The 26,235-nt window shown below is 41.1% G+C and overlaps 1 protein-coding gene across 1 annotated transcript in view; it reads right to left on the bottom strand.

Moving 5' to 3' along the window:
• The window catches only part of ARID2 (AT-rich interaction domain 2), a 214,070-nt gene that overhangs the window by 67,426 nt on the left and 120,409 nt on the right, over positions 1–26,235 (bottom strand). The window contains exons 6-15 of the mRNA XM_063927351.1: positions 24,454–24,521; positions 21,356–21,422; positions 20,274–20,524; positions 16,922–17,018; positions 16,625–16,834; positions 13,990–14,157; positions 11,818–11,896; positions 10,671–10,805; positions 9,347–9,519; positions 4,917–7,762 (exon numbers count right to left, since the gene is read on the bottom strand). Coding sequence (XP_063783421.1) covers positions 4,917–7,762; positions 9,347–9,519; positions 10,671–10,805; positions 11,818–11,896; positions 13,990–14,157; positions 16,625–16,834; positions 16,922–17,018; positions 20,274–20,524; positions 21,356–21,422; positions 24,454–24,521 — 4,094 coding nt within the window. The remainder of the gene's footprint in view (positions 1–4,916; positions 7,763–9,346; positions 9,520–10,670; positions 10,806–11,817; positions 11,897–13,989; positions 14,158–16,624; positions 16,835–16,921; positions 17,019–20,273; positions 20,525–21,355; positions 21,423–24,453; positions 24,522–26,235) is intronic.

Here is a 26,235-nt window from a genome sequence, read left to right as displayed (position 1 = left end):
AGGTCGACACACATTAGGTCGACGCCAATTGGTCGACACACCTTAGGTCGACATGAACAAAAGGTCGACATGAACAAGGTCGACATGGAAAAAGGTCGACATGGAAAAAGGTCGACATGGAAAACGTCGACATGAGTTTTTTGTGTGTCTTTTTGTGTCGTTTTCTTCGTAGAGTGACCGGGAACCCCAATTACTGCACCGCGTCCCCTCGCATGGCTCGCTATGCTTCGGGCATGGTGCCTTCGCTCCGCTACCGCTTCGCTCGGCACACTTTACTGTTCCAATTGTAGTCCACGTGGATCGTTAAGTATGAAAAGGTTCAAAAAAAGAAAAAAATCGTGCAAAACTCATGTCGACCTATTTCCATGTCGACCTTTTGTCCACGTCGACCTTTTGTCCATGTCGACCTAAGGTGTGTCGACCAATTGGCGTCGACCTGGAGTCCGGATACCGAAATGGACATTGCATTAATTCTAGAGCCCAGCAGGCAAACGTCCCTCTGGGCATCCCGCATATATAAGACGGCGTCTTTTATATGGCCCAGGGTTAGCAAGACAGTATCCCTGTCCAGGGCATCTATGTCCTCTGACAGAGTATCTGTCCATGCTGCTACCGCGCTACACATCCAGGCTGAAGCAATAGCTGGTCTCAGTAGAGTACCAGAGTGTGTATACACTGACTTCAAGATAGCTTCCTGCTTCCTATCCGCAGGATCCTTTAGGGCGGCCGTATCCTGAGACAGCAGGGCCACCTTCTTAGATAAGCGTGTCAGCGCCTTGTCTACCCTAGGGGAGGATTCCCAACGTAACCTGTCCGTTGGCGGGAAAGGGTACGCCAGCAGTAATTTTTTGGAAATCACCACTTTCTTATCAGGGGAACTCCACGCTTCTTCACATAACTCATTTAATTCATGTGACGGGGGAAAAGTCACTGCCTGCTTTTTCTCCCCAAACATATACACCCTCTTGTCAGGGACAGGGTTAACCTCTGAAATGTGCAATACATCTTTCATTGCAATAATCATGTAGCGGATGGCCTTGGTCATCTTAGGCTGTAATTGTGCCTCATCATCGTCGAAACTGGAGTCGGACTCAGTGTCGGCATCTGTGTCAACCATCTGAGATAGTGGGCGTTTATGAGACCCTGACGGCCTCTGAGTCGCCTGGGCAGGCCCGGGTTGAGACCCCGGCTGTCCCAAGGTTGCAGCGTCATCAAACCTTTTATGCAAGGAGCTTACATTATCATTTAAGACCTTCCACATATCCATCCAATCAGGTGTCGGCCCCGACACCACATTTATCCGCACTTGCTCCGCCTCCACGTAACCCTCCTCATCAAACATGTCGACACAGCCGTACCGACACACAGCACACACACAGGGAATGCTCTGACTGAGGACGGGACCCCACAAAGGCCTTTGGGGAGACAGAGAGAGAGTATGCCAGCACACACCACAGCGCTATATAACCCAGGGATATTCACTATAATAAGTGATTACCCAATAGCTGCCGATTTTATGTCTTTTGCGCCTAAATTTATGTGCCCCCCCCCCCTTCTTTTTTACCCTTCTTGTACCTGGATACTGCAGGGGAGAGCCTGGGGAGCGTCCTTCCAGCGGAGCTGTTAAGAGAAAATGGCGCTGGTGTGCTGAGGAAGAAGGCCCCGCCCCCTCAGCAGTGGGCTTCTGTCCCGCTTCTGTGTGGAAAAAAAATGGCGGGGGTTTTTACATATATACAGTGCCTGACTGTATATATGTATGTTATGCCAAAAAGGTACTTCAATTGCTGCCCAGGGCGCCCCCCCCCCCCCCAGCGCCCTGCACCCTACAGTGACCGGTGTGTGAAAGTGTGCTGGGAGCAATGGCGCACAGCTGCGGTGCTGTGCGCTACCTTAAATGAAGACAGGAGTCTTCAGTCGCCGTTTTCGCCGTCTTCAAGCTTCTGTTCTTCTGGCTCTGCGAGGAGGACGGCGGCGCGGCTCCGGGAACGGACGATCGAGGACAGATGCCTGTGTTCGAACCCTCTGGAGCTAATGGTGTCCAGTAGCCTAAGAAGCGCAACCTAGCTGTAGACAGGTAGGTTTGCTTCTCTCCCCTCAGTCCCTCGTAGCAGTGAGTCTGTTGCCAGCAGAAGCTCACTGAAAATAAAAAACCTAACAAATACTTTCTTTTACTAGCAGGCTCAGGAGAGCCCACTAGGAGCACCCAGCTCTGGCCGGGCACAGATTCTAACTGAGGTCTGGAGGAGGGGCATAGAGGGAGGAGCCAGAGCACACCAGATAGTACCTAATCTTTCTTTAGAGTGCCCAGTCTCCTGCGGAGCCCGTCTATTCCCCATGGTCCTTACGGAGTCCCCAGCATCCAGTAGGACGTTAGAGAAATATATATTTCTGCCAAATATATCGACTGCCTGACAATTAGGGGTGTATTCAATAAAATTCGGATCCATTCCGACATGCATTTGTCGAATGGATCAGAAAATCCCAATTCAATGGACGGCCAAATCAAACTGTCGGATTTGGCCGTACCCAGGGTCCTGTCCTGCCGCTGCCGGGTATGCGGACACTGACAGCGACGGTATGGGGTGCAGGGGGAGTAACGGTGGCGGGCGGGGGTGAGCTGGATGGGTGTGGGCAGAGGGGGAAAGCTTGACGGCGGCGGGGAGAGCAGAGATTGGTGGCCGGTGGGAGGAGCTGGCGGCGGGTGGGGGACATGTCTGCGGCGGCGGGGGGAGGTGCTGCAGGGAGAGAGGTGCCTGGCCGGCCAGGCAAGGTACCTCTCATCATCGTAGCCCGCCGCACCGATGCCCAGTCTCCTCACCTCAATCAGACTTGTTTTCAAGTCGGACTGAGTTTGTCGGAAAGGGGGCTTAAAACTGTCGGATTTGGCCCCATTGCCGACAGAAGCACGTGGATCGGCAGCTATTCCGCCGATCCACGTGTTTTTCCGACAAGTCGGGAATTCCCGACTTGTCGGAAAAAAACTGCCTCTAATGAACAGGTCGGAACCCCTTCCGACCTATTTCTGTCGGAAGCTGCAGTCTTTCCGACAAGACGGTAGCTTTCAACAGTTATTGAATACACCCCTAAATATTGATTTTTCTAATTATTATTTACTAGTCGCGGCTTCTTTATCTAGTTTAATAGAAGTATCACAGGTGTTAGTTCAAAAACTTTTTTAGGATAGTGACATGAATGAGGACACAATTGGTTATAAGCAGTGGGTCCACACTGACCAAAGTTAAGTGGTTAAAATCACTGGTACTGTGCAACAATTCCGTGCCATCCTCTCTTAACTAAAAAAAAAATCGTAAAATCTGAGATGGGTGGTTGACATTTCATTTTTATTTTTTTGTTTGAGAGAGATCTAATGTGTAATGACCCAGTATTAATGATGGTAGCTGAAGTTAGGCCACGTTTACATTAACGCCATGGATGGGTTGACTTCATTTCAGTAATACACCACCACAATAACTTGTGTTATTGCCAGGTTAACCTGGGTTGCGGCAACCTGGGTTGGTCCAGGAAATAGCCAGGTTACAGGGCAATGTGAACAGGTAGCCCAGGTCCCTTTCACTGTATAGGAAGAGCCACATTCCAGGTGCTTGCAGATTTCACCTCCAAGCACCAGCAGAGGTAAGCCCCAGCAATATCCCAGGCCCAGCCAGGGTTTCAAGCTGCAGTGACACTGCTTGAAACCCATGTTCAGAGACCGGGGCTGGACCCGAGAATGCAGTGTAAAAAGGGTAGAAGACATTCAATGAAACATGCAGTTGACCAATGGTGCTAAAACATACAGATGCACACATACCGCATGAGCATAGTTTGCGGTCAATTGCAGTCACGCAAAGTTTCTAAGGTGACAGTGACATTTCTCCTGCTGAGCATATACTTCTTGGGACTCCAATAGATACAATGCCCCTTTATAGGATTCATTCATTGTAGGATTACATTGTCCATTTGCATATTTCTAGCACAGACTAGCTTGTTCTTGTGTTAGTTATAATTCCTGTAATCAACCACATTAAACCATACTACACTATGCAAGGGTACTTTCAGTTTCCATTAGCCTTATGTAAAACATCTGTTAAAACAATCTACAAATATGAAAATGGAGAAAATGTTTCAGGTAAATCTCTGAGAATGTTGGGAAACCATTTACTTAGTACAGTATACATACTTTTGGCTACACAAAAGAACACTACAGGGATGCTACTGCATTTAAAACAGTAGGAAAGTATTTTCAGTCACATTCATCATTTGAAATTAGTATAGTGGTTACCAAATGCGCTCATGTGATACATTTATTGATGCATATGCCTACATTTTATTTTTTTGTGTCACAACTTTTAAGATAGTACAGAGGTTCCCAAACTCAGTCCTGTAGGCACCCTAACGTTCAAGACTTTAAGGATAACCATGCTTGGGCTCAAGTGACTAAACTAGTACCTCAGTCAATTTGATTTAACCATCTGTGCTTAGCCATGGATATTCTTAAAACCTGGACTGTTAGGGTGCCTTGAGGGCCAAGATTGGTAACCAATGAGACAGTATAACGGAAAATGATAAATATAATAAGATAAATAAAATTAAAATCATCTACTACTAAAAAAAATCAAAGCAAGCATGCGATATTTCTTTTGAATACACATACACTTAAATATTCTCCCCAGGGCCTTTAGTCTTTCAACACTTACACCTATCACATCTGCATTGGGACACATCCTGTGTACTACTGTAACCCACACGTCTCAGCACAAGGATTGAGAACCATTCCACGTATTCTGCAGGAAGTGACTCTTTCAAGATATCTTTTCTAGTATATCAATTGGATTTCCTGATGGTTACTAAAAGTTTTACTTTTCACTTCAATTTTTTCTGCCATAGCACAATGTTTTGTCAAGAACATATAGACTTACCTGCGCAACCACTGTCTGTACAAAGGTGTGTGGATGATGATGCTGCTGATGCTGCTTTTGCTGAACAGCGCTTTCTATTGCTACTTTAGCTACAGTGCTTGGATCAACACCTGCTGGCACAGCAACCATGGTTGCACTACAGCCAGCATTGTTAGGGTCACTGATTGTAACAATCCTTACACCCATTTTATTGGGAATTACTGGGACAGATTCCCTGTCACTGTCCTCTGCTGGTCTTTTAATAGCTTTGCACTCCACTGTGCCGTTAGTAGACCGTACATCGAGAGGAAGAGTGGGCTGAGAAATCCTAGGCCCCGTGTGGGGCACTGCGATAACTTGATGACCTGGTAAAATAGAGGCTGTAGACTGTGTTGAAACAACTACAGAGGGACGTTGCTGAGGCACATCTGAATTTAAACTGGATACTACAGGTCCATTGGGTAAATCTGCAGTGTTACCACAGTGTATCTGAATTGCAAGATTAGAAGCATCATGAGTACTACTTGCAAAATGTGACAAACTGTTGGGTAATATAGGTCCATTTGAAAGTTTCTCCACTTGTTCACCTTTGGCAGTAAATTGTTGAGTAGAATCTAGAAGCTCTTGTTGCTCTGATGGAGAGATCTCACCATTTCTTACATGATTGGAAGTTTTGTGATTCGGAATGCTTTTGCTCAAATGAGTACAGTCTGCCTTTTCAAAATCACAAATCCCATTAACTTGTGGTCTTTTCAAGTCCGTTTTACTATCCTGCATCTCGGACTGTTCAGAGTTTTGCTTTAAAGGAGCTCCATTTTCCCCCAATTCCACAGATGACCCATTAGTGACCACTTGACTGGCCTCATTCTGAGTTTTCCCTGAGTTTGAAGGAGGTAGACTGGAGTCACACTTTTTACCATTCAAAAGATTTCCTGCTTGCACTTCCTTTTCATTGGTTTCCCCATTGCTGGCGTTTGCAGACCCTTTTGGACAAGAAGGATTTTCCATAACTTCAATTTTCCGTTCGTGTACATGCAGGCCTGTGGCTTCCTTTGCTTCTTCCTCCTTTTGGCAAATGATTTTATCACCCTTAAATGGGGGAGAAGCAGCAGATCCTGATAACTGTCCACCTGGTTGCGTAAGAGCAGCCGGAAGAGTTTGTACCTGTAATCCAACTCCTGTCTGAGTCCCACTTATTGGTGCAATAATCTGAGGTGTACTTCCCTGGCTTACTGTTGCAGTAGCGAAACTTGTGTTTGGCACAACTGTTATCGTAACTTGATTGCCTGTAGTTCCTTGAAATATTGTTGCTGGAGAGTTTGAGATCAACTGGCCTGGCAAGATTTGTAAATTGGAAATTGGGACAGTCTGTACACCAGTTTGGTTCGGCATTGTGCTCTGAACTAACTGCACATTTTGCTGCCCAACCAGTATTTGTTGCGTTGCAGGTTGCCCTTGTACTCCAAAGGAAGGTGTTTGATTGTTGGCTACTTGATATACCACCTGAGGACTTGTTGCTCTTGCATTGTTGGGAGGTGGTATTTGAGGAGCAGGGAGTATGAGTTTTCCTCCGGGTGTTGAAGGTCCCCGTTTTGGAAGCAACAGCTGTTTAATTAGGCTGGACTCACCAGAAGTAGAGAGTCCAACACCTCCACTCTGGGTCTGCTGCTGAACTTGTACAGACACCTGCTGGGATGACTGTGATTGCTGAGCTTGCACTTGTACCTGCTGCTGTTGGTGAGGTGCTGGTGACAACTGTTGCCTTTTAACAGAAAGCATTTGGCTAACAGTAGGAGGAGGTCCTTGTGATCCTGGTGTGGTGGGGGAAGACGTCATTATAGGTGGGAGCTGGTTATTTGAAGTTGGTATAGGTGATGAAGAAGGTGCAATGTTTGTTTGCCCAGTTAACTGAACAGTCTGCCCAGCCTGAATAGCAGCTGGATTAGTGAGAACAATTTGGTGAATGGCTGGTGCATATGCTTGACCGTGTTGGGCTGGTTGGCTCACAATTACTACACTCTGCTGAGGTTGTTGTTGCTGCGGCTGTTGAACTACTGTTGTAGAGGATACTTGATGTGAAGAAAGGGGTTTTGGAGCAATATTCTGAAAACCAATTCTAGAGGTCTGAGGATTTTGGACACCAGCTATAGTAACCACCTGCCCTGCTGCAACTTGGAAATTCTGTACAGTTGTAGCAGATACTATATTGGATGATGAAGTTGTTACATATTGTTGTGGAGTTATGATAACTGTATCTTTCTGCTGGTTGGAAGCTGGGGATTGTTGGGATGAAACCTGAACAGCTTGTGATGATGTAGTGATTAACTGTTGACCTTGTGAAAGTCCTGTTGCCGCTGCTGCCATATTTTGCACCCTACCAAATATATGACCTTGAGAAACTGCTTGTTGTATTACTGCTACAGGAGTGCCTGATGTTATCTGTCCAGGTACGACAGTGTGTAGTGGGGACTGTTGTTGAATAACAGATGGATGGTGAAACAAAGCCTGAGAACCCACTACAGTAACAGAAGGCTGCTGTCCTGGATTGCTGTGATTTTGAACTAAAGAAGCTTGTGTTGATCCTCCCAAAGCAATAGTCACAGGAACTGTTGAATGTTGAACAGAACCCTGTATTACTGCAGCCCTAACTACTTCACAGGAAATTGGAGTTTTATTCTGTATTACAGTCACTGTAGTATTATGTTGATGTTGGGCTTGACTGTGGGGATTCTGTGGTATCCGACAAATTGTCTGTGCCACACTGTGGACGCCTTGAATAGGAAAAGACATTTGTGTTGCAGTCAGATTAGGAGCTTGGTTAGCTGCCGGACCTCTCTGGAAAGGATTCCCTGCTCCTTGTGGCATACCTGAAAGCACAGATGAAATAAGAATATATAAGGAAACAGTTATTTATATATGCTCTTCTGTACAGATGTAGCCATGGTCACCTTTGCTGCGATGCTGCATGCTACATGGTGCACTGGGCTGTGACTCTTCACAGCAGGTGATCGCTCCATTAATTCCATTAGGAATTAACAGAGCAATTGCTAGCTGTGAATAGTTGCAGCCTGGCACACCACGCCGCAGCGCAGCAAAGATGAGCATGGCTACATCTGTACTTGCCAAGGAACATCACTGTTACAAAAAAGACAACCCATGGAAAGGAGCATAAAACTTCTTATAATACATTCACACTTGTTACCATCCAAGGCAACTTTCCCAATGCCAAATTGCTTCCTATAAGTTTATAAATATTTCAACCTACATACAAATGTTATTAATATGTAAATTATTAACCACTACATTACTGGAGTTTTTGTCATTTAACAGTAAAGGTGTATCCATAAATAAAATTTCAATAAAATGTACAGGGTGGTCCATAAGTGTGGAAACACCCTTATTAAAAGAAATGAGTAAGGCAATATTAATCCAGTGTCTACACAGATATCAAGACAATCTCAACACGATCTGTTTGTGTTAGTGCCATTGCCATTAATGTCACTACCTGCAAAAAGTAAACTCAGTTAAAACAACATTGTTATCTTATGAAATTCTACAGCTGTTTGACATGTCACATGACTACCTTCCCAATTTAAAAAAGTTAAGCTGGCCATACACCTAAAGATTTATTGCCAGATCTGGCTGGTTGGAATAAATAAACCTGGTAATGGATGAGAGCAAATTATTGTCCATTTGCTCCTAAATGCTGTAAAACGGTCAAAAACGGTCGTTCAGACAAATTGGTTAAATCAAATGGATTTAACCAATTTGTCTTAATCACCATTTTTGTCTGTTTCCCAGTGTTTGGGAGCAAATGGTCAATTGTCATTTGCTCCCATCCATTACCAGATTTTCATTCCAACGAGCCAGATCGGACAATAAATCCTTAGGTGTATGGCCAACTTTAGAGTTGCATCCAAGATGGCCGCCATACTGGTGACATACTCTCAAAATTTTCCCCCACTCCCATATCATGTGTGAAGACACAGGATTAATATTTCCTTAATCTTTTCCTTTTTATAAGGGTGCTTATGGACCACCCTGTACACAGTTTTTCTGGGGAGTGGCAGTGTCTTCTTTTTGTAACACATCGGAACACATATTGTGTCTGTAGACACAGGGAAGAACAGGACATTAGGGAGGGGAGAAGAGAATCAAAAAAAAAAAAAAAAAAGAAATCAAAATTATTTATTTTGTATATTCTGCACAAACTTATTTCCCCCGGAAATAAAACAATGGGTTATTAAATACAACAGCCATTCACAAATATAGCTCATTATTTTGTAATGAGTTTTGTCACAGCAATTTTACCATGGGACTATTAATAGTATAACTTAATTTTCTCTTTTGAACGTTTCTGTAGCTAGGAGAGTTGCTTTATAAAACTTAAGCTGAGACTAACACCTATATATTATATTATCTAGATGTATTAAAGTAAATCATATACAAACCTGCAGTATCCGAAACCATATCAACCCTGATAGCAGAAGCTGGTTGCTGCTGATAGTACATCTGAATGGGAAGTGGTAAGGTCCTTCTCTTCACACCAGAAACATGGATATGAGCTTGGCCAGTATTGTTTGGATCTTCTACCCTCTTTATATTGTGATTTGGGAATACAGACCTGTAAAAATGTCAATGTATTCACTTATACTGAGGTAACTACATATACAAACCATCTTCTGAAGTAAGGAGACTACATTTTATGAAATACAAAGTAAGAGCACTACGCATACACTGGGGAACAGTAAGGAGTTATTTGAGAATCCTGTGTGTCTACATAAGTAAATGACATCACTTTTTACTCCACTTTCACATTACTATACCTTACTACACTTTCATAAAAACCCCTAGCGATTTTTACTTATTCCATTAACAAAAAAAATTTAAAAAATCAAGGGCGTGATGTAATGAAGTCCGAGTTTGGTGGCCACCATGCGCAATGACTGCTAAACTCGGATGTTTTCTTAACAGGGCAATCATGTACATGGCTAAACCGTGCCTTGTACATGATTGCCCCTTTAAAAAAACGTCCAAGTTCGGCCAGCATCCCGCACAGACGCCAAACTCTGACTTCATTACATCCCACTCCAAGTTACAACAAAATTGAAAAATCAATTTAATAGCATAAACAGCTTCCAAGCGTCTAATAGTCTGAACAACATCTTCAGATAACCTCTTGGATCTTTAGAGCCCAGAGTGGAAATGGATGATGTGACAGAAAATCCTGACACAGAGGAAGTTGCCAAAATTGACTTGTCACCATCCTTAGAACATTGGGTATGCCAGGCCCATCATGATTTTGTGGCTTCAATGATCCTCATTAAAGACTTTCCACTAGACCTTTCAGAGAACACATGGAGAATTTGAGTTAGGGAAAACATAGACCAATCTGAAGTTCCAATAAACTATCACAGCATCCACTAGGGATACCAACAGATCCCTGGTCCTGGAGCATAATCATTGGTCCTGTACCAGCAGACTGAACACTCTAAAACAGATCCGGTATAGGGTTCCAACTATTGTAGATAATACAGTTTGCATTATGTCAAAAAGCAATGAAACGTATCTGAAGTTAAACTCACCCTTAAATATTATTTCTGCTGAAGAATTTTTGATCATATTAATGAAAGCAAGTTTTATAAATCTACAAATACATGTCTAGAAACTAATGTACACATCCTACAACTATAGACTATTTTTCTAAGTTGAAAAAAAGAAAAAAGCTTTAATTTGCACTTTCAAGTCACCAGTAAAGTAATAAAGTTGTCGTACCGCAGACATTTGTAAAATCCAGATGAGGTTAGAATTCCACCTCTAGCCAATTTGCTGCATGTTGAGAGGTATTCAGAATACATTTCTGAGCGGGAGACTGAACAATCCGAACTCACTTCAAAATGTGCATTTAACCTGTGTTAAAAACAATACAGGAATGGTTTAAAAATGTATATACACCTAACTATTTCCAAAAATCAGTGTGTACAAGGCTACAAATCAATCACTTAGTAGATTACAAGATACTCCTCTGACAGGCTAAAGAGTACTTAGTAATTATTTAAGTAACTTTTTTTTAACCTTTCAATTTTTATAGCCCTAAATTAAATGTTTATGACAATTTTGTTCATTTGATAATACACATACAGCAAAAGGGGACATTGCGAAAACTAATTAGGGAGGGGTGACAGATTATTATGTATAGAAAGCCTTAAAAATAAGTTTCCATTTAAAAAGAAATAGTAAATTAACAAAATGTACTACAACGCATAAATCACAGTACATATCAATTTACTAAAATTAGGCATGGCAGTAATGTGGTTATATTGAATATTTTTGGAATAGTACAATTTCTTTTCTTTTTTTAAAGACATGACAATTGTATATGATTAACAAAAATCCTGAATTTTAAAACCTCCCAGATACTAATGTCACAAACATATTACAGGTTGAGTATCCCTTATCCAAAATGCTTGGGACCAGAGGTATTTGGATATCGGATTTTTCCGTATTTTAGAATAATTAGATACCATAATGAGATCTTATGATGATGGGACCTAAATCTAAGCACAGAATGCATTTATGTTACATATACACCCTAAACCCACAGCCTGAAGGTAATTTTAGCCAATATTTTTTATAACTTTGTGCATTAAACAAAGTGTGTCTACATTCACACAAATCATTTGTTTCATATACACCTTATATACACAGCCTGAAGGTCATTTAATACAATATTATTAATAACTTTGTGTATTAAACAAAGTTTGTGGTCATTGAGCCATCAAAAAACAAAGGTTTCACTATCTCACTCAAAAAAGTCTGTATTTCGGAATATTCCGTATTTCGGAATATTTGGATATGGGATACTCAACGTGTACATTATTTCTGAGAAAGTAAGCAATTCACAAATGCTATCTGCACTCACCATTGACAGCCAAACTTTTCACTGTCTATTTCTACAATTCCAGGAGGAGGCACAGCATGTGCCTGGACTGGTCTGGAAGCTAAGTGAAACATATAAAAGTTTTTAAATTAGAATAAAACCCAAATTACTCTATTTGCTTCTGATAATGGAAGAACAAAACTATTTACAAAATATAACTGCAAATGTTTAGTTATTAAAGAACAGTCATAACACAAATAAATTAGTTGTGAATTCTGTTGATGTGAAACAAAAAAGCTGGTTCTGGGAGTAATCGAGATGGACCTGAAACAGATGGACATAGGTGACAAATGGTCCAGGACCACCACCCAGGTCAAAATCATACTACTCCCACCATAATGCTTCTCTGTTGTACTTAAGTATGACTTTTTTTGCATTGATTTTTCTCCAAGCATTCCACTTTCGTCTTGACTAGTCCGAAAACATTCTTCCAGTTGCCTCCTATATAATCCAGGTAGAGAGCATGAAATATGTGACAATGCTGTTGTGTTTTTTGTTGGTTTTTCTAAACGTTTTCCACAGTAGTTTAATCGGGTGGTGTTGAGTATGCCGACTGACGGGATCCCGGCGCACAGTATACAGGCGCCGAGATCCCGACAGCCGGCATACCGACACTTATTCTCCCTCGTGGGGGTCCACGACCCCCCTGGAGGGAGAATAAAATAGCGTGGCGCGCGTAGCGCGCCACCATGCCCGTAGCGTGGCGAGCCCGCAAGGGGCTCATTTGCGCTCGCCACACTGTCGTTAAGCCGGCGGTCGGGCTCCCGGCGCCGGTATGCTGGTCGCCGGGAGCCCGACCGCCGGCATACCATAGTGAACCCGTTTAATCTGTGTATCCTTGCCTGATGTGTAGCATACAGAGTACTTGTGAAATCTGATATTAGCCAACAAAGAATAGGCCTGGAAAAATAAAATATGACCCCAACCTGCTGATTGACTTTCCAAAGGAGTGTAAACCATGCTCTTGTATTTCTGAGCATTATGAACATTCTAATCTTGGGAAAACGAATAATAATTTTGAAGATTCTTCATTTATGCTGTGACTGAAGGAGAATTAATGGCCATCAACTGTAGTTTAACAATTTTACTTTAAAGTTACAGTTTATCAAATATCTTAAGATTGTTTAAAAGACATTACAAAAGCAAATTAAATTAACCAGGCTCTATGAGCTTTCAGTATTGTCAAAACATGCCCTAACAAGCGCTAAATGGAATGCAATTGTGTTTTAAGAAGGAGTTGGACCCTTCTGAATAGTACAGGCAATTGGAAAATGAAAGCAAAGCATACACTTGTCATTGGTGTCTGCAAATGTTCATTCCGCTTACATAATAAATCTTGACAAAATGCTTTACATTAATTTAAATAATGCCTATATGTATGAGGACTAATAGGGCCTCATTCAGGTGCGGCTGCATCTACGTCCATTGTTGCGAAGTACTGTTTTTCAGTATTTTGCGCATGCGCTAACGGGTCCTGCAACATAGGAAGCAGAGCAGCAGCAGACTGTCAGTGATTGACAGTCTGCTGCCGTCTAGGGGGCAGCGGTGGCCTCTGGGAAAACTGAGGCGTGTCACCAGTTGAGGGGGTAGGAAGAGGCCAGGAGCTCCATCATAGGATACAGATATCATAGCCTCTGCGGCATGCAGTTTGCGTGGCACCATAGGTTCCGCAAGCCGCCCAGGACGCAGGTCAGATCACTACTGAAGCAGGAGGCGTCTGTATGTAATATTTACATACAGCGCTATAACAGTGATAGAAACTCCAACCACATCTAAATGATCCCCATAGTGACACATATAATTTTTGGATTTTCTGTTTTGCATTTATTTTATTTTTATTTATTTATTTTTTACAGGGAAGAGCCCATCAAAATGAACAGATGAGCACCTAATCAATGAAACATCGGACTCAAATTATATACGAAACAGAGCTGAATATCCTAGAATTTGCACCAATTTGGTTAGTTCGATATACAGTAGCTATATTTGTGTTGTTAAATCAATTTTATTTTGAATGTTTTTTTTTTTAAGGTATTTGAACTAAACAGATCATATTTTAGGTAAAAACTATGCTTCAATAGATACAGCATTTTCACACACCACTGTATGTATAATACAACGTAAATGGCAACATTTTAGAGTTTGGATACGTACCTGGGACTGGGCTTGCATTGACTGTAGCACTAACATGCTCCACTGTCTGAGGACGAATTTCTGAAACCACTTGATGATTAGAACTTTGATGTTCAATAAGTTTGACAGCCGTAAGGGCATCAGGTCCAAACATTTGTATGTCCATAGAAATAAGACACACCAGTGTATCTACAATGATAGACACAAAAGTTGTTAATGTTAAGTATTAACAATTATTAAACAAAATGTGAGTAATAAAATGGTTATTTCTTTATAAAAAAAAAAAAAAATATATATATATATATATATATATATATATATATATATATAAAATCAAGGTGATAGTAGCCAATAAGTATCACTGGTGTTTTCACATGGAGTATTGGCTAATCTTTGTATAATGAAATAGCAAGCAAGCCATCATGTTTACTATTATTAGAGAATAAAAAACAATAAGATCAATATGTATCAATATTGAAAAAACATAAGGGCAGACATTTTTATTTTGCATGTGTTTATACTTAATTAGAATTTATATTGGACATGCAACATTCACAGCTATTAATAACTGTCCAGACGCTGGGCCTGATTTATATTTGTACGCAAACTCGATGATTTACATACAAATCCGATGGTGTTGGGTCTGCGCAGGCGCAAGACCCGTTCTGCATATGTGGACAGAACAGGTCATGCAATATTGCTCAATGATTGACATGCTGAGGCTTTTGGGGATGGGCACGCCCGGCTCCTTTCTTCAAAATAGGGGCGTGTTGTCCCCATTTTGAAGGTGTGAAAGGGTCCAGGGTCTGCGTCGCTGGACACAGACTTACTGGATCTGGCTGTCCGGATCCAATGGCCAATCTGAGTAAGCTTCAGCTTACACAGGCTGACCGATGCCTAAAAACATCACGCATCGCGCCCAATGGTCGATAAGGGTGATCCAAGGCTACATCCTCAGACGCAACACTCAGATCTCTGCTGCTTTTGCATTTTAATTGCATAGAATTGAACAACCGCTTCCTTGAGGCTCTGCAATTCCTTACGATCATGAATTAGGCCCTCTGTTTGCTCTATGTAGATGGTATCTCATTATATATTAATCAACTTCACCACTTACTAATCACATCTTCAAAGGGCATAATTATTAACACCTGTTAGTCCTGATGTGACCTTGAGAAATATGCTACAGATATGTTTCACTGGACGCATCTTGAGAGGTCATGACTTCAATTCCCACCACGGCCCTGTGTGGAGTTTGTATATTCTCCCTGTACTTGTATGGGTTTCCTCCAGGTACTCCTCCCACACTCCAAAAATATACTTGTAGATGAATTGGCTCCTGACACAAATTAACCCTAGTATATAAATATGTGCTTAGGGCAGACTAGATGGGCAAAGTGGTTCTTATCTGTAAAATTCTATATTTCTATGTAAGTGAACATATGTAAATGCAAATTTCATGTGTGTATTTTCCTGCTTATATTTAGGATGCAAATGCACACAACACCCTTCGAGCCCCATACAGAGGAAGCTCCTGATACGAAAATCCTATAGGTCAGCACTGATAATGCCGTTTATTGTGCTGCTAGCCATTTACTGTAGAACGAACGTAAAATGTTAATTTAATTGATGAACTGTAAAAATAATAATTACTCGAAATCAGGTCTGACACAGATTTATACACTGCAAAAAAACAAACCGGATGGATTTTATTTTCAACTTGTATTTATATTTTACATATTTTTCAGATCATTTTTTATATCCAATAAACTATACAATCGATTTTTGTTCCTACAGTAGGACACAAAGTTTGGAAGCTGGCTTTCTAGCACACTACTTAGTGGTCCTGATTCAGAGATGTACGTAAACATGACAGTTTACGTACAACTCCAGTGGTGGGACGCTGCGCATGACCTGTTCTACGCATGTACAGAATGGGTCCTGCATTTTTGCACGCAGTGCCCCCAAAGCTTATGGCCTATCTAATAGGCTGCCAGCACTTGGGGGTGGGGTTGGGTGGAGCTGGGAGTGGCTAATCCAGAGGCTACACTGGTCCCAGCACTATTTACAGCCCGGCCATCCTGAGAGACCTGTTACTCAGATGGCTGATATTCACGCAACTGATCAGATGTTGCATCTTCAGCAGCGGATAACACAAGTATGCAGGAGGCATCATTTTACCATGACTGTATTAAAGTGTCTTCGTATGAAAGAACACAGACAAAACAATAAGATGACATTTAGGAGCACCTCCCACCCCCCAATTCAAGTGAACAGAAGGACCATTTAGGCATCAGAGAGAGCTCTTCAGTTACAGTATGTTCCCAAAAACATCGAAGTGGATGTATCCTTAGACGCTTTAATGGTCTATGTTATTCTACGCTGTACAGTACAAATCATACATGTAGAAGATAGCGGAGGTGACACCCACCTTTTTCATCTTATGAATGGCTGTGTGTACTTCGTTTAGAAGAATAGACAAAACTCCAGTTGCTATTGTCTAGTTGAGAAGAACAACAAAAGCGGAATTCCTACACCCCAAGCCTCTAGCTGGTCTTCCCAGCAGCAGTACTGTATTGTCGCATAATTAAAAGCAAAAGATAGCAAAAAACAACCTTTTTAAAGAATTTAAATAACCTTTAAAGAAAATACTTACCTATGCTTCTTTCTACATTTGCAATCTTCACACAGGCAACTTCTCCCAGCTCTGTCAGCATATACAGCACCTCAAGTGTGGATATTACAAGCAGCACATCCGGTAGAGTAAGATGACATATTATTTCTTTGTAGCTATCTTGATCCACATACTCACAAATAAGAACACCATTATCTTCAGCCTTACATAAGTTACCCAAAATTTCCATGCCTGGTTATACAAACGAAAGAAAATAAACATTTACTTTTTAAGTCACTGAAAGGGTAAGTTTTTCGTACTTATATGAAAACGGCTTACCTCTCATTTTTAAGAACCTATCCCTTGACATTAGGCATTTTGTTATAGTGTGGAACATTAAGTGAGTGGTTTTGAAGTCAACAGGATCTAACTGAAGCTGTGGTGGAAAGACAGAAACCAGGGTTACGGTCTTGAAAAAGGAATATCATTCCAAGAAATTTAATACTTAACACCGACAATCACGGCAGGTGGCCATGACAACTTCAAATCTATTTAAACTAGTCGAGGGCACCGCATTATGGAACTTCAGAGAACAAACTAAGGTAATGACATTTTTAACCATTCCTGCCCCAATAAATGTCAGATAAAGGAGCATAAATCCACTAGTACCTCCATTACGAACTTTAGTTTCTTCGGTATGTATCTGCAATGGAACGCTGAGTTTAAGATAAACTTATGGCGGCTTGCAACTTTAATAGAATTAGCTATGGGTCTATGGCAGCTATTTTGCATTTACAGTACAAGCAATGTGTAAACATAAGAAAAATGCCAATGTTCCACCACCCATACTGTTCTCCTGGCAACTCTTCCATAACATTAAAAAAAAAATGTTCACTGCTCAGGCCTACTGTCATAGGAAGTTCTCCAGGAGGTACAGTAGGTAAAAGATGATACAAAAATGCTTAGGTGACAATACAATTTTTAAGCCTTCATTTGAGTTTGCCTTTTACAACTTGTATTTATTTAAAATGCATGCTGATGTTATTACAAATAGGTACCTCTTTAATTGATTAAATGTATCGATTTAACTTACTCATTGCGACCCCATTAGTTTAGCCGGTTGCCTATCACTACACAACAGATTTACTCATCCTTATACCCCCCTTTCACATCGCACAAATAACCGGGTATCGACACGGGTCACTGTGCGATGTGAAAGGGGCCATGGAGAATTCCCGGGTCGCATGACCTGGTAATTCAACCCGGGTTATAAGAAGAGTTATTCCCGGGTTGAATACTGGGTCAGTGGCAGTGTGAACGGGTTGCCAGGTCAATGCGACCCGGGACCCGTTTACTACATAGGGTGAGGCTCGGAGATGAGCTCATCTCCCAGCACCACCTCCACCTCCACTGCCAGCTCCGTCCCCGCTGCTATGGCAACCCGACCCAACATATTGCCGGGTCGGGAAGCCTGCAGTTAGGGTCCAATGCAGGATCCCACCCTGGAAGGACCCGTTTCCAATTCCCGGGTGGGATCCAGCATTGGAGAAGTGAAAGGGGTATAAGTGACATTCATCCTCAGCAGTGTGGGAAATCAGGGGTCGGGGGGGGGGGGTCGGGGGGGGGGAGCTTACTGGCTCCAACAATTACTGTCAATAGTGGCTGAGGCCTGGCACCCAGACAGGGAGGGGAACTCTTGTTTTAAAGAGAGGAGGCTACTCTTCCAAACTATAGGGCCCCTTAAAAATCATTGTCTGGTGAGCAGTCCAGTCAACAGACAATCCTCTACACCAGAGGTTCACAAACTGTGTGCCGTGGCCCCCTGGGGTGCCTCGGGACACTTGCAGGGGTGCCCTGGGTTGGTGATCCAGGACCAATTCAAATTATTCATGGTCAATATAATAGGCAAAACCAGTGCTGGTGGCTGCCAGTCATAAAATATGTGGTTAAACAGAAGCAAATCTTGTCCCTCACCACTCAACTGACCCTAAGGATGACATATAAACGCAATCTACTTGATGTAATATTTCTTTCTAAATTTCTCATTAAGAATTTTTTGGCCTAGGGGTGCCGTGAAAAAAATTCTGATATTCTAGGGTGCCGTGATTCAAAAAAGTTTGGAAACCACTGCTCTACACTACAGAAATCATTATGACTTTCACAGATGGAGGGGGTGCCTATCCTCATCATGTAAGACTCATCGCACTTCCTGGCAATTATTTGAAGACTGGGGTGGTATAAGTGTGTATCCCCATCTCTAGCTATATAAGAGAAAAACTTTCTAGTCCTATCTGCCAGTACGTAAAGTTCATGGACTGGAAAGAGAAGATTGGATTTATCTAACAGAAAGTCGTCCAAGAAGGTCTACCTGGACCTTATGACAGACAAAACTCAGATTTGCTAATGAGTACAGATACACAGTGGGAATGATGAAAAGTGGAATGAAAAGACCAATACACACAGGGAAATTTGGGGGACAGGACACAAAAACCCACAGAATGTTTTTATAGGATAAAACTATACCAGGAATTTGAGATTTAACACAGAGCTGAACAAAGATCTTTTAACCTTATCATTAAGGCCACGTACATTGCATTCTAAAACCCATAACATACTGTAGATGACACTATGTAGAGAGATGATAAACCAGGAGAACAAATATCATTAACATTCTCTTTAAGCCGGATCCTTCACACCACACTATTTACATGCTACAATGCACAATTTCCCCTCATACTCATTCTTTCAAGTAATAGAGAATAAACTCCCTGCTGTCATCACTCCCTAAAACCTGACTTTTACTCTAATCTGTCCCTACCTCCTCAGTCCCTCTGCTCAACCGCAGGCACATCTCTAACTCACCTATTCAACGGTGTCTGTCCACTAGCACATTCTCATCAACCCTTAAACGCATACTCATCTCAACAATACTAAAGAAACCACTTTAGCCCCTCTCAACAACCATTTAATTTCACACAGCTTTCTTCCTCCAAAATTCTTGCGCAACTCGTTCACAATCAAATATCCAAATCTCTCACTTTCTCTCTTCTCATTTCTTAGACTCAAAATTCCACTGAGATTGCACTCAAAAATGTGATTCATGATTTACTTGCAGCAAGTCTGAGTCACTTCTCCATACTCAATCTCCATTTCTGAATTCAATACTGTTGAAGTTTGATCACCCTTTCCTCCTATATACCCTTTACGCCATTGGCAATTGTGATACTGTTCTTTGCTGGTTCAATTAATACGGATTCAGACACTAATTCAGGGTCTCTACCTTTGGCACATCCTCCACTCCTATTTATTGTGGACCCACAAGACTCTGTTCTCGACCATCTGCTTTTACCTACTCTACATTTCTTTTTTGGTTAAAGTAGTACGTCTCCACTACTGTATAAAACTGCAGTGCAGGTCTTTAAATAATTCACATTAATACAATAATAATAAAAATAAAAATAACAATAGTAATAATTAATACAATTGAAGCAGTTGGTCAATGACTACACATGACAGAGGCTTGCTGAAATGATTATCTAGTCAATCATGATTGGGAAAATAGACAGATTACCTGACAACACTCCATGGGAGTCCACATTAAAAATTAAGGCATGAAAATACCAAAAATGTAACTACATAATTACTACTGCTCATGAGTTACCATTCAGTAAGCGATTTAGCTTTATCTTACCTCTGCCGCAATATTTCCCAATGTATCAAGTCCCAGTTGTCTCAGGGAAATAAAGTGACTATGAGCTGACAATAATAGGAAACGGAGACAGGTCCGATTAGCTGCCAAAAGTTTAACATTGCTCTCTTCAAAGGAAAAATTCCGCAAAATTACGGCTATCTGGAGTACACGTTGTCCTTCAATATCATTAATGCCCAGCTTTCGAGGAGGATGGAATAATGAATCCCATAAGGAATCCGGAGGTGTACCTTCTGCAAAATAAAAATTTACTTTTGTTATTAATAGGAAAAATAATAATAATGGCAAGATATAAGATGTACACATGGTGATAAAATTCCAGACATGATCTAATAATTTACCTGTCTAGCTGCCTCCTCCCTTTCCAGAGAATAAGCAGTGACAGGTGCAGTAGATATTTTAAAAGTTTAAAAAATAAAGGCTTGTACTAGTGTAGGCTTCAACAGTTATATATGAAACCACTAAAATAAAATTATACTTGGGCGATTCTCTGTGATGCACGTGACAGGCTACACAAATTCAAACAACATACCTCTCCATAATAAAAGATTTTGGTGGGTCTTAAGTTATAGGGTAAGGCATTGCTACTAAGCAATTAAGTTTTCATATAAGAACAATTTCTTAGCAGACCAGTTTAAAAAGGAAAAAAAAAATATTTTAAAGCGTGTGATGCACGAGACTTTATGTTCACTTTCTGGAGAATCACCCACTTGTAAAACAGTCATTAAAAACAAGCAGCTCAGTAGCTCACATTCTGGCTGTAAGAGGGAGTTGGACGATCTTTCTACATAAACGCGAGCTAGCACATTAAGGGCACAGATATGACTATAGCGGCAGAATATAAAAGCATTAAATGCACTGAATATGAAAAACATAGGTTATGAATTAAATACTCAAACGTTTTAACACTATACAGTATGATTAACTGCATCCAATATACTTCGTACAAGGCAGAACCAACAATTTCAGAAAATACAAACAATAAAACTCAGGCAAGATAATTTAACATGTTACTAAAACAAACTGCAATGCGCATATGAATTTATCATTTTCATATAACTCACCTTGAGAATTACTTTTGTCATATATGAGGTCACGTATTTCACTGTCATCAACAATATCCTTCCAAAACTGAAAAGTAAAGAGGAAAGAATAAAAAATACATTACACCCAGAGAAGAGAAATTAGAAAAATAAAGCAAGTCAGAGGAAAAAGTATACTTTGGCATTGGTACACTACAGAACTACACACTTTCTTTTCAAATGATGTGTCGGAGACTAGTCTGTACTGATGCTTTATATTTATTGTCATAATTTACAAGTTACTTGTGAGTGGTTGTGGAACTTAAAACTATCCATATGGATGTTTGAAACAGTAACGTGGTATTCAGGTGCAGTCACACACTATTCGGTCTGCATTATGACATGGCTTGTCGTTTACATTCCAAATACCAAGAAACACTACATAAAGCACATTTTGCTTCCCTGGAAAAAAATGTCTGAAAACCTTACAAGTTAGCCAAGGAAATATCTATATGGTAGAGTCTATACCTCCTTGAAGTGTGCAGTCCTTGAGTATGCAGGCAAATAAGTGTTGTTTTTTTCATAATACAAAGCGTGTTGAGGTTATGTTTGACAAAGAACCCCTGGGCAGGGTGCGTGCACGCTTATAGATATATATATATATATATACCAATGTGAAGCAAAATACACTGAAGCGTTGGAACGTCTTTGTTGGCTGCTTGCATTATTTGATGAAACTCTGGTGCTACCTCCACACACACATTATATACATAAGCAGTTATAGACACACCATATGCAAAGTAAACCTCTGTCTGACACACTCCTTACCAACCCGCTCTCCGGCTCCTTCCCATGCCAACCTGTTACTAATATTTGCTCCCTTCTCCTCTGCTGGTCTTCTTGTGCACATTGCAGCTAAGTAGCACAGCACTCACAGTGGGAGCGGAGGGGCACACCATGAACGTTAGGTGTGACAAACGCACCCCAGCACTGATTAGGTCATCAAGCAAACGTCTGTGATAACCTAATTAAAATCAGGGTCCAATTGTATCATATATTACTGATCGCATATAAGTGTGTACATGAAGATATAGATCTATGCTGTACCTCACAACCTTGAAGGCCATGTGATCCACTAAAAGGCTATGTGAATATCCAGCCAGGGCTGCCTCATAAATAATGTACATCTTAATACAGTGCCATTACTTTTAATAAATGAGAGCCAGTGGAATTACTCAATTAAATTACATATATGTATGGAGCACTTCATCTGTTATGAGCGAAAGAGGATTGATTATATCCCTCAACTCTCTTGTTAGTAGGGACGCATGCTTGGAGTACACAATGGTTATACACAGCCAGGGACACTGGAAAAAATGACAATGATTTGTTTCTAATGTTACCGTTACATTTCATACTTTAAATAATCAAAATAGAAAGGAAACCTCCACCTATGAAGACATTCTCTCCTCTTAACACTGAATAGAAGCAAAGTATCTTATCTGCTAACAGAACCTTCAGCCTAAAAATATTTTTTATACAATAGGGAAGATGATCGTATACTATACTCCACATACGTATGGCCTAAACGACCACAACATCTAGTAAAAGCATTGGCAAGATTGCAAAACTGCTGAAAATCGAACCCACGGCACTGCTGTGTTGGCTGGATATATGTAGAAACCTACCCTGTTCTGCTGTTCCACTGATATACACATTTGAAACTTCGTCTCAGGCTTATCTCCAAGGGGTCACTTCAATAGTTAGTATCGCAGCCATCACTAGAGGACGCCCAACGAGAGCAATTGAACTGTTCTGCTGTTTGGGTACTCAGCGGCTGCGGAGGACACATTTTTTCTTGCAGCTTCCGGTGTTGAAACTGGGTACTTTGGGAAACCAAACAGAAGTTTGGATGCCCAAACAAGGGAGTTTAGATGGGTTTAGTAGTTTTAGACTGCTAAACCCGGTCTGTTAAGATGCGACATGTGCCCAAACACAATTGAACCGCGACAATTGTTTGGGCGTCTAAAAGGTCCAGTTTAGACTAGATTTTTAGACGCCTAAGACAATTGAGTCGGCTCCCAAGACAGCACCCGCTTCTTCCCTTCCCCTGGACCATACTCCCTGGCAAAGTCTGACTTTCTTGTACAAACATGCACTCAAAACAGACCTTTTCATTAAAGCCTACCAGCATGCCTCTTAAATGTCCACTTACCTCTATGCTTGACACCCTTCATTCCAGGTCATGCCGTTTATCACTCCCCTTACTAAGCAAGTTATCTTACCACTACTTGCCCTACAGTGAGTAGCCCTAGCCTCAATCCCGTATCCTAGTCACTGCTGTATGTTGGTTGCTGTAAAGGGTGATAATATTAATAACTGTAAATGGCATCTGCAAATGCAGATACAATAAAATTCGCTATGCTAAATTGTGTACCTAGCCAATGAAAAGAAGCTGAGTGTTTCATTACTAAAACAGATTCCTATAATGGTCAAGAGAAGTTGACCATTATACTTAAATGGTCCAGTAATGCAATTTCCCTCCTGCTGTAATACAACAGAACGTGATTTTGTTTATGCCCATCTTCAGTGAACTTTCCATTTAGGCAAATGGGAATTTCATGAATAGAAAGATCACAAAACATCACAAGCCCATTACAGCAAAAAAGTTCCAACACTTTAGAGTGACCCTAGATCTTAAGATTAGCATGTTTAGTACCAGAGTTATCAAGCCTTGGAACGTGATAAATTGCACGGTGATAAAAGTCCCAACCAATCAGCTCCTGCCATTCTTGAAACACAGCCAGTAACATGGCAGTTAAGAGCTGGTTGATTGGTACTTTATCAGCGTGCAATTTATCACTCGCTAAAGCTTGATAAATCCTGGCCTTTTACAGATTTTAGTATGACAGTACATTTCTAAATCTACTCATTTTGCGTCATTAAAGTTAGTCATTTAATTGACTTGTTGCAATCTTTTTCTCCAACATTCATTTTGTATTCTAATCATATAAAATTAGGATAATTCTAGCAGCATACAATTCGAGTAAATATCAACATACTGTATGCACATATCTAAACTGAGCAGAAGATGCAGAATTGTTCCAGAGGAGGAGCACGTTGTCATATGGATATATTACCTGTACAAAATCCCTATCTGTTTTTTCCTTCCATTCATCACCAAATACTGCAGAAAATGTTCCCAGAGCTGTTAAATGAAAAGCAAAATGATACACAATAAATAAAAGCAATGGTCAGGTTAGGAAAAAAAAACAAAAAAAAAACAATCAAGTATTATTATTAAAATGTTTTTTCCAACATTCTGGTGTTTATTTCCTCTCTTTTAGCCAAAACGTGTCTCATCAGGCAGATTAGTTTTTGTTCTCTTGAGATTCAATATTCCTTTGCTGCTCACTCTGCACTGAATAAAGTAACTACACAATCTTTGTGTTGTAAACACCTCTAACGGATGAAAAAAGTCAAAATTAAAAAAAATGCACTTAGTAATAACAGCAAGATAGTACATACAACCGAATAAAACAAATGCATCTTAATGAGGAATACTGTTTTGCATTAAAACAATAATATGGCGCAAAATATCAAAATGACAGAATGACAATACTTTACCAAACAAACTTTATACACGCCATCGAAACAGTCACTCTGTAGCCCCAGTGCCTTTTGTTGCACTACGGTTATTATCATTTATTTATATGGCGCCACAAGGGATCAGCAGCGCCCATGACACAGTACATAATCAAATGAGCAAACAAGAAAACAGCACTTACAGTTCAAGACAATATAGGACAGGTATAAAAAAAAAACAAGGGTTTAGGTGCCATCAAAAGGGAGTATGGAGTATAAGATAGTGTAAGAAAAGGGAAAGGCACATGACGAAAGAAGTCCCTGCTCTTGCGAGCTTACAATCTAACAGGTGAAGGGCTAACAGACTGGGGTGACACAGAAGGAGTAGACAGTGAGCATAGACAAGAGGTTAGGAGGAGAGTTGGCTGGGTTTGGTGAAGAAGTGGGTATTGAGAGCCCATTTAAACTTTTGTAGAGAAGTGGAGAGTCAGATGGGGAGAGGTAGAGAATTCCAGAGATAGGGAGCAGAACGTGCAAAATCTTTTAGGTATGAGTGGGAGGAGGTAATCAGTTGGCAGGAGAGACTGCGTGCATTAGCAGAGCGAAGAGGACGGGTGGGAATGTAAAGAGAGATAAGGTCAGATATGTAAGAGGGAGAAGAGTGGGTGAGTGCTTTGTAGGTGAGTGTGAGAAGCTTGAATTGGATTCTGAATGGGAAGGGTAGCCAGTTAAGGTCCTGGAAAAGAGAGGGGATGTGGATGTTGTACGTTTGGTGAGGAAAATGAGACGGGCAGCAGCATTGAGTATAGATTAGAGTGAAGAGAGGCATTTTTGAGGGAGGCCAGATAGAAGGGAGATTGTAGTAGTCCAATCTGGAGATGACCAGTGAGTGGATGAGGGTCTTAGTAGCGTCCTGGGTGAGAAAGGGTCTGATCCTGTAGATGTTTTTGAAATGGAAACGACAGGATTGTGAGAGGTACTGAATGTGTGGTTTAAAGGAGAGGGAGGAGTCAAGGATTACTCCAAGACATCACACTTGGGGGCTAGAGGAGATAGTTGTGCCATCAATGGATAATGAAATTGTGGGAGGTGAATTTATTCGGGAGGGAGGGAAGATGATCAGCTCAGTCTTAGACATGTTAAGTTTAAGAAAGCGCTGGGACATCCAAAACAGAGATAACAGAGAGACAGTTGGAGACACGGAGAGCAGGAGAGAGGTCAGGGGAGGAAAGTAGGATTTTGGTTACCTACCGGTAAATCCTTTTCTCGTAGTCCGTAGAGGTTACTGGGGATCCATTTAGTGCCATGGTGTCTAGACAGGTCCACTAGGAGCCTTG

This window comes from Pseudophryne corroboree, chromosome 6 (assembly GCF_028390025.1).
Source record: "Pseudophryne corroboree isolate aPseCor3 chromosome 6, aPseCor3.hap2, whole genome shotgun sequence".
NCBI lineage: Eukaryota > Metazoa > Chordata > Amphibia > Anura > Myobatrachidae > Pseudophryne > Pseudophryne corroboree.
Note: the sequence above shows the minus strand (reverse complement) of the source record. Positions and strands in the feature narration are given on the sequence as shown.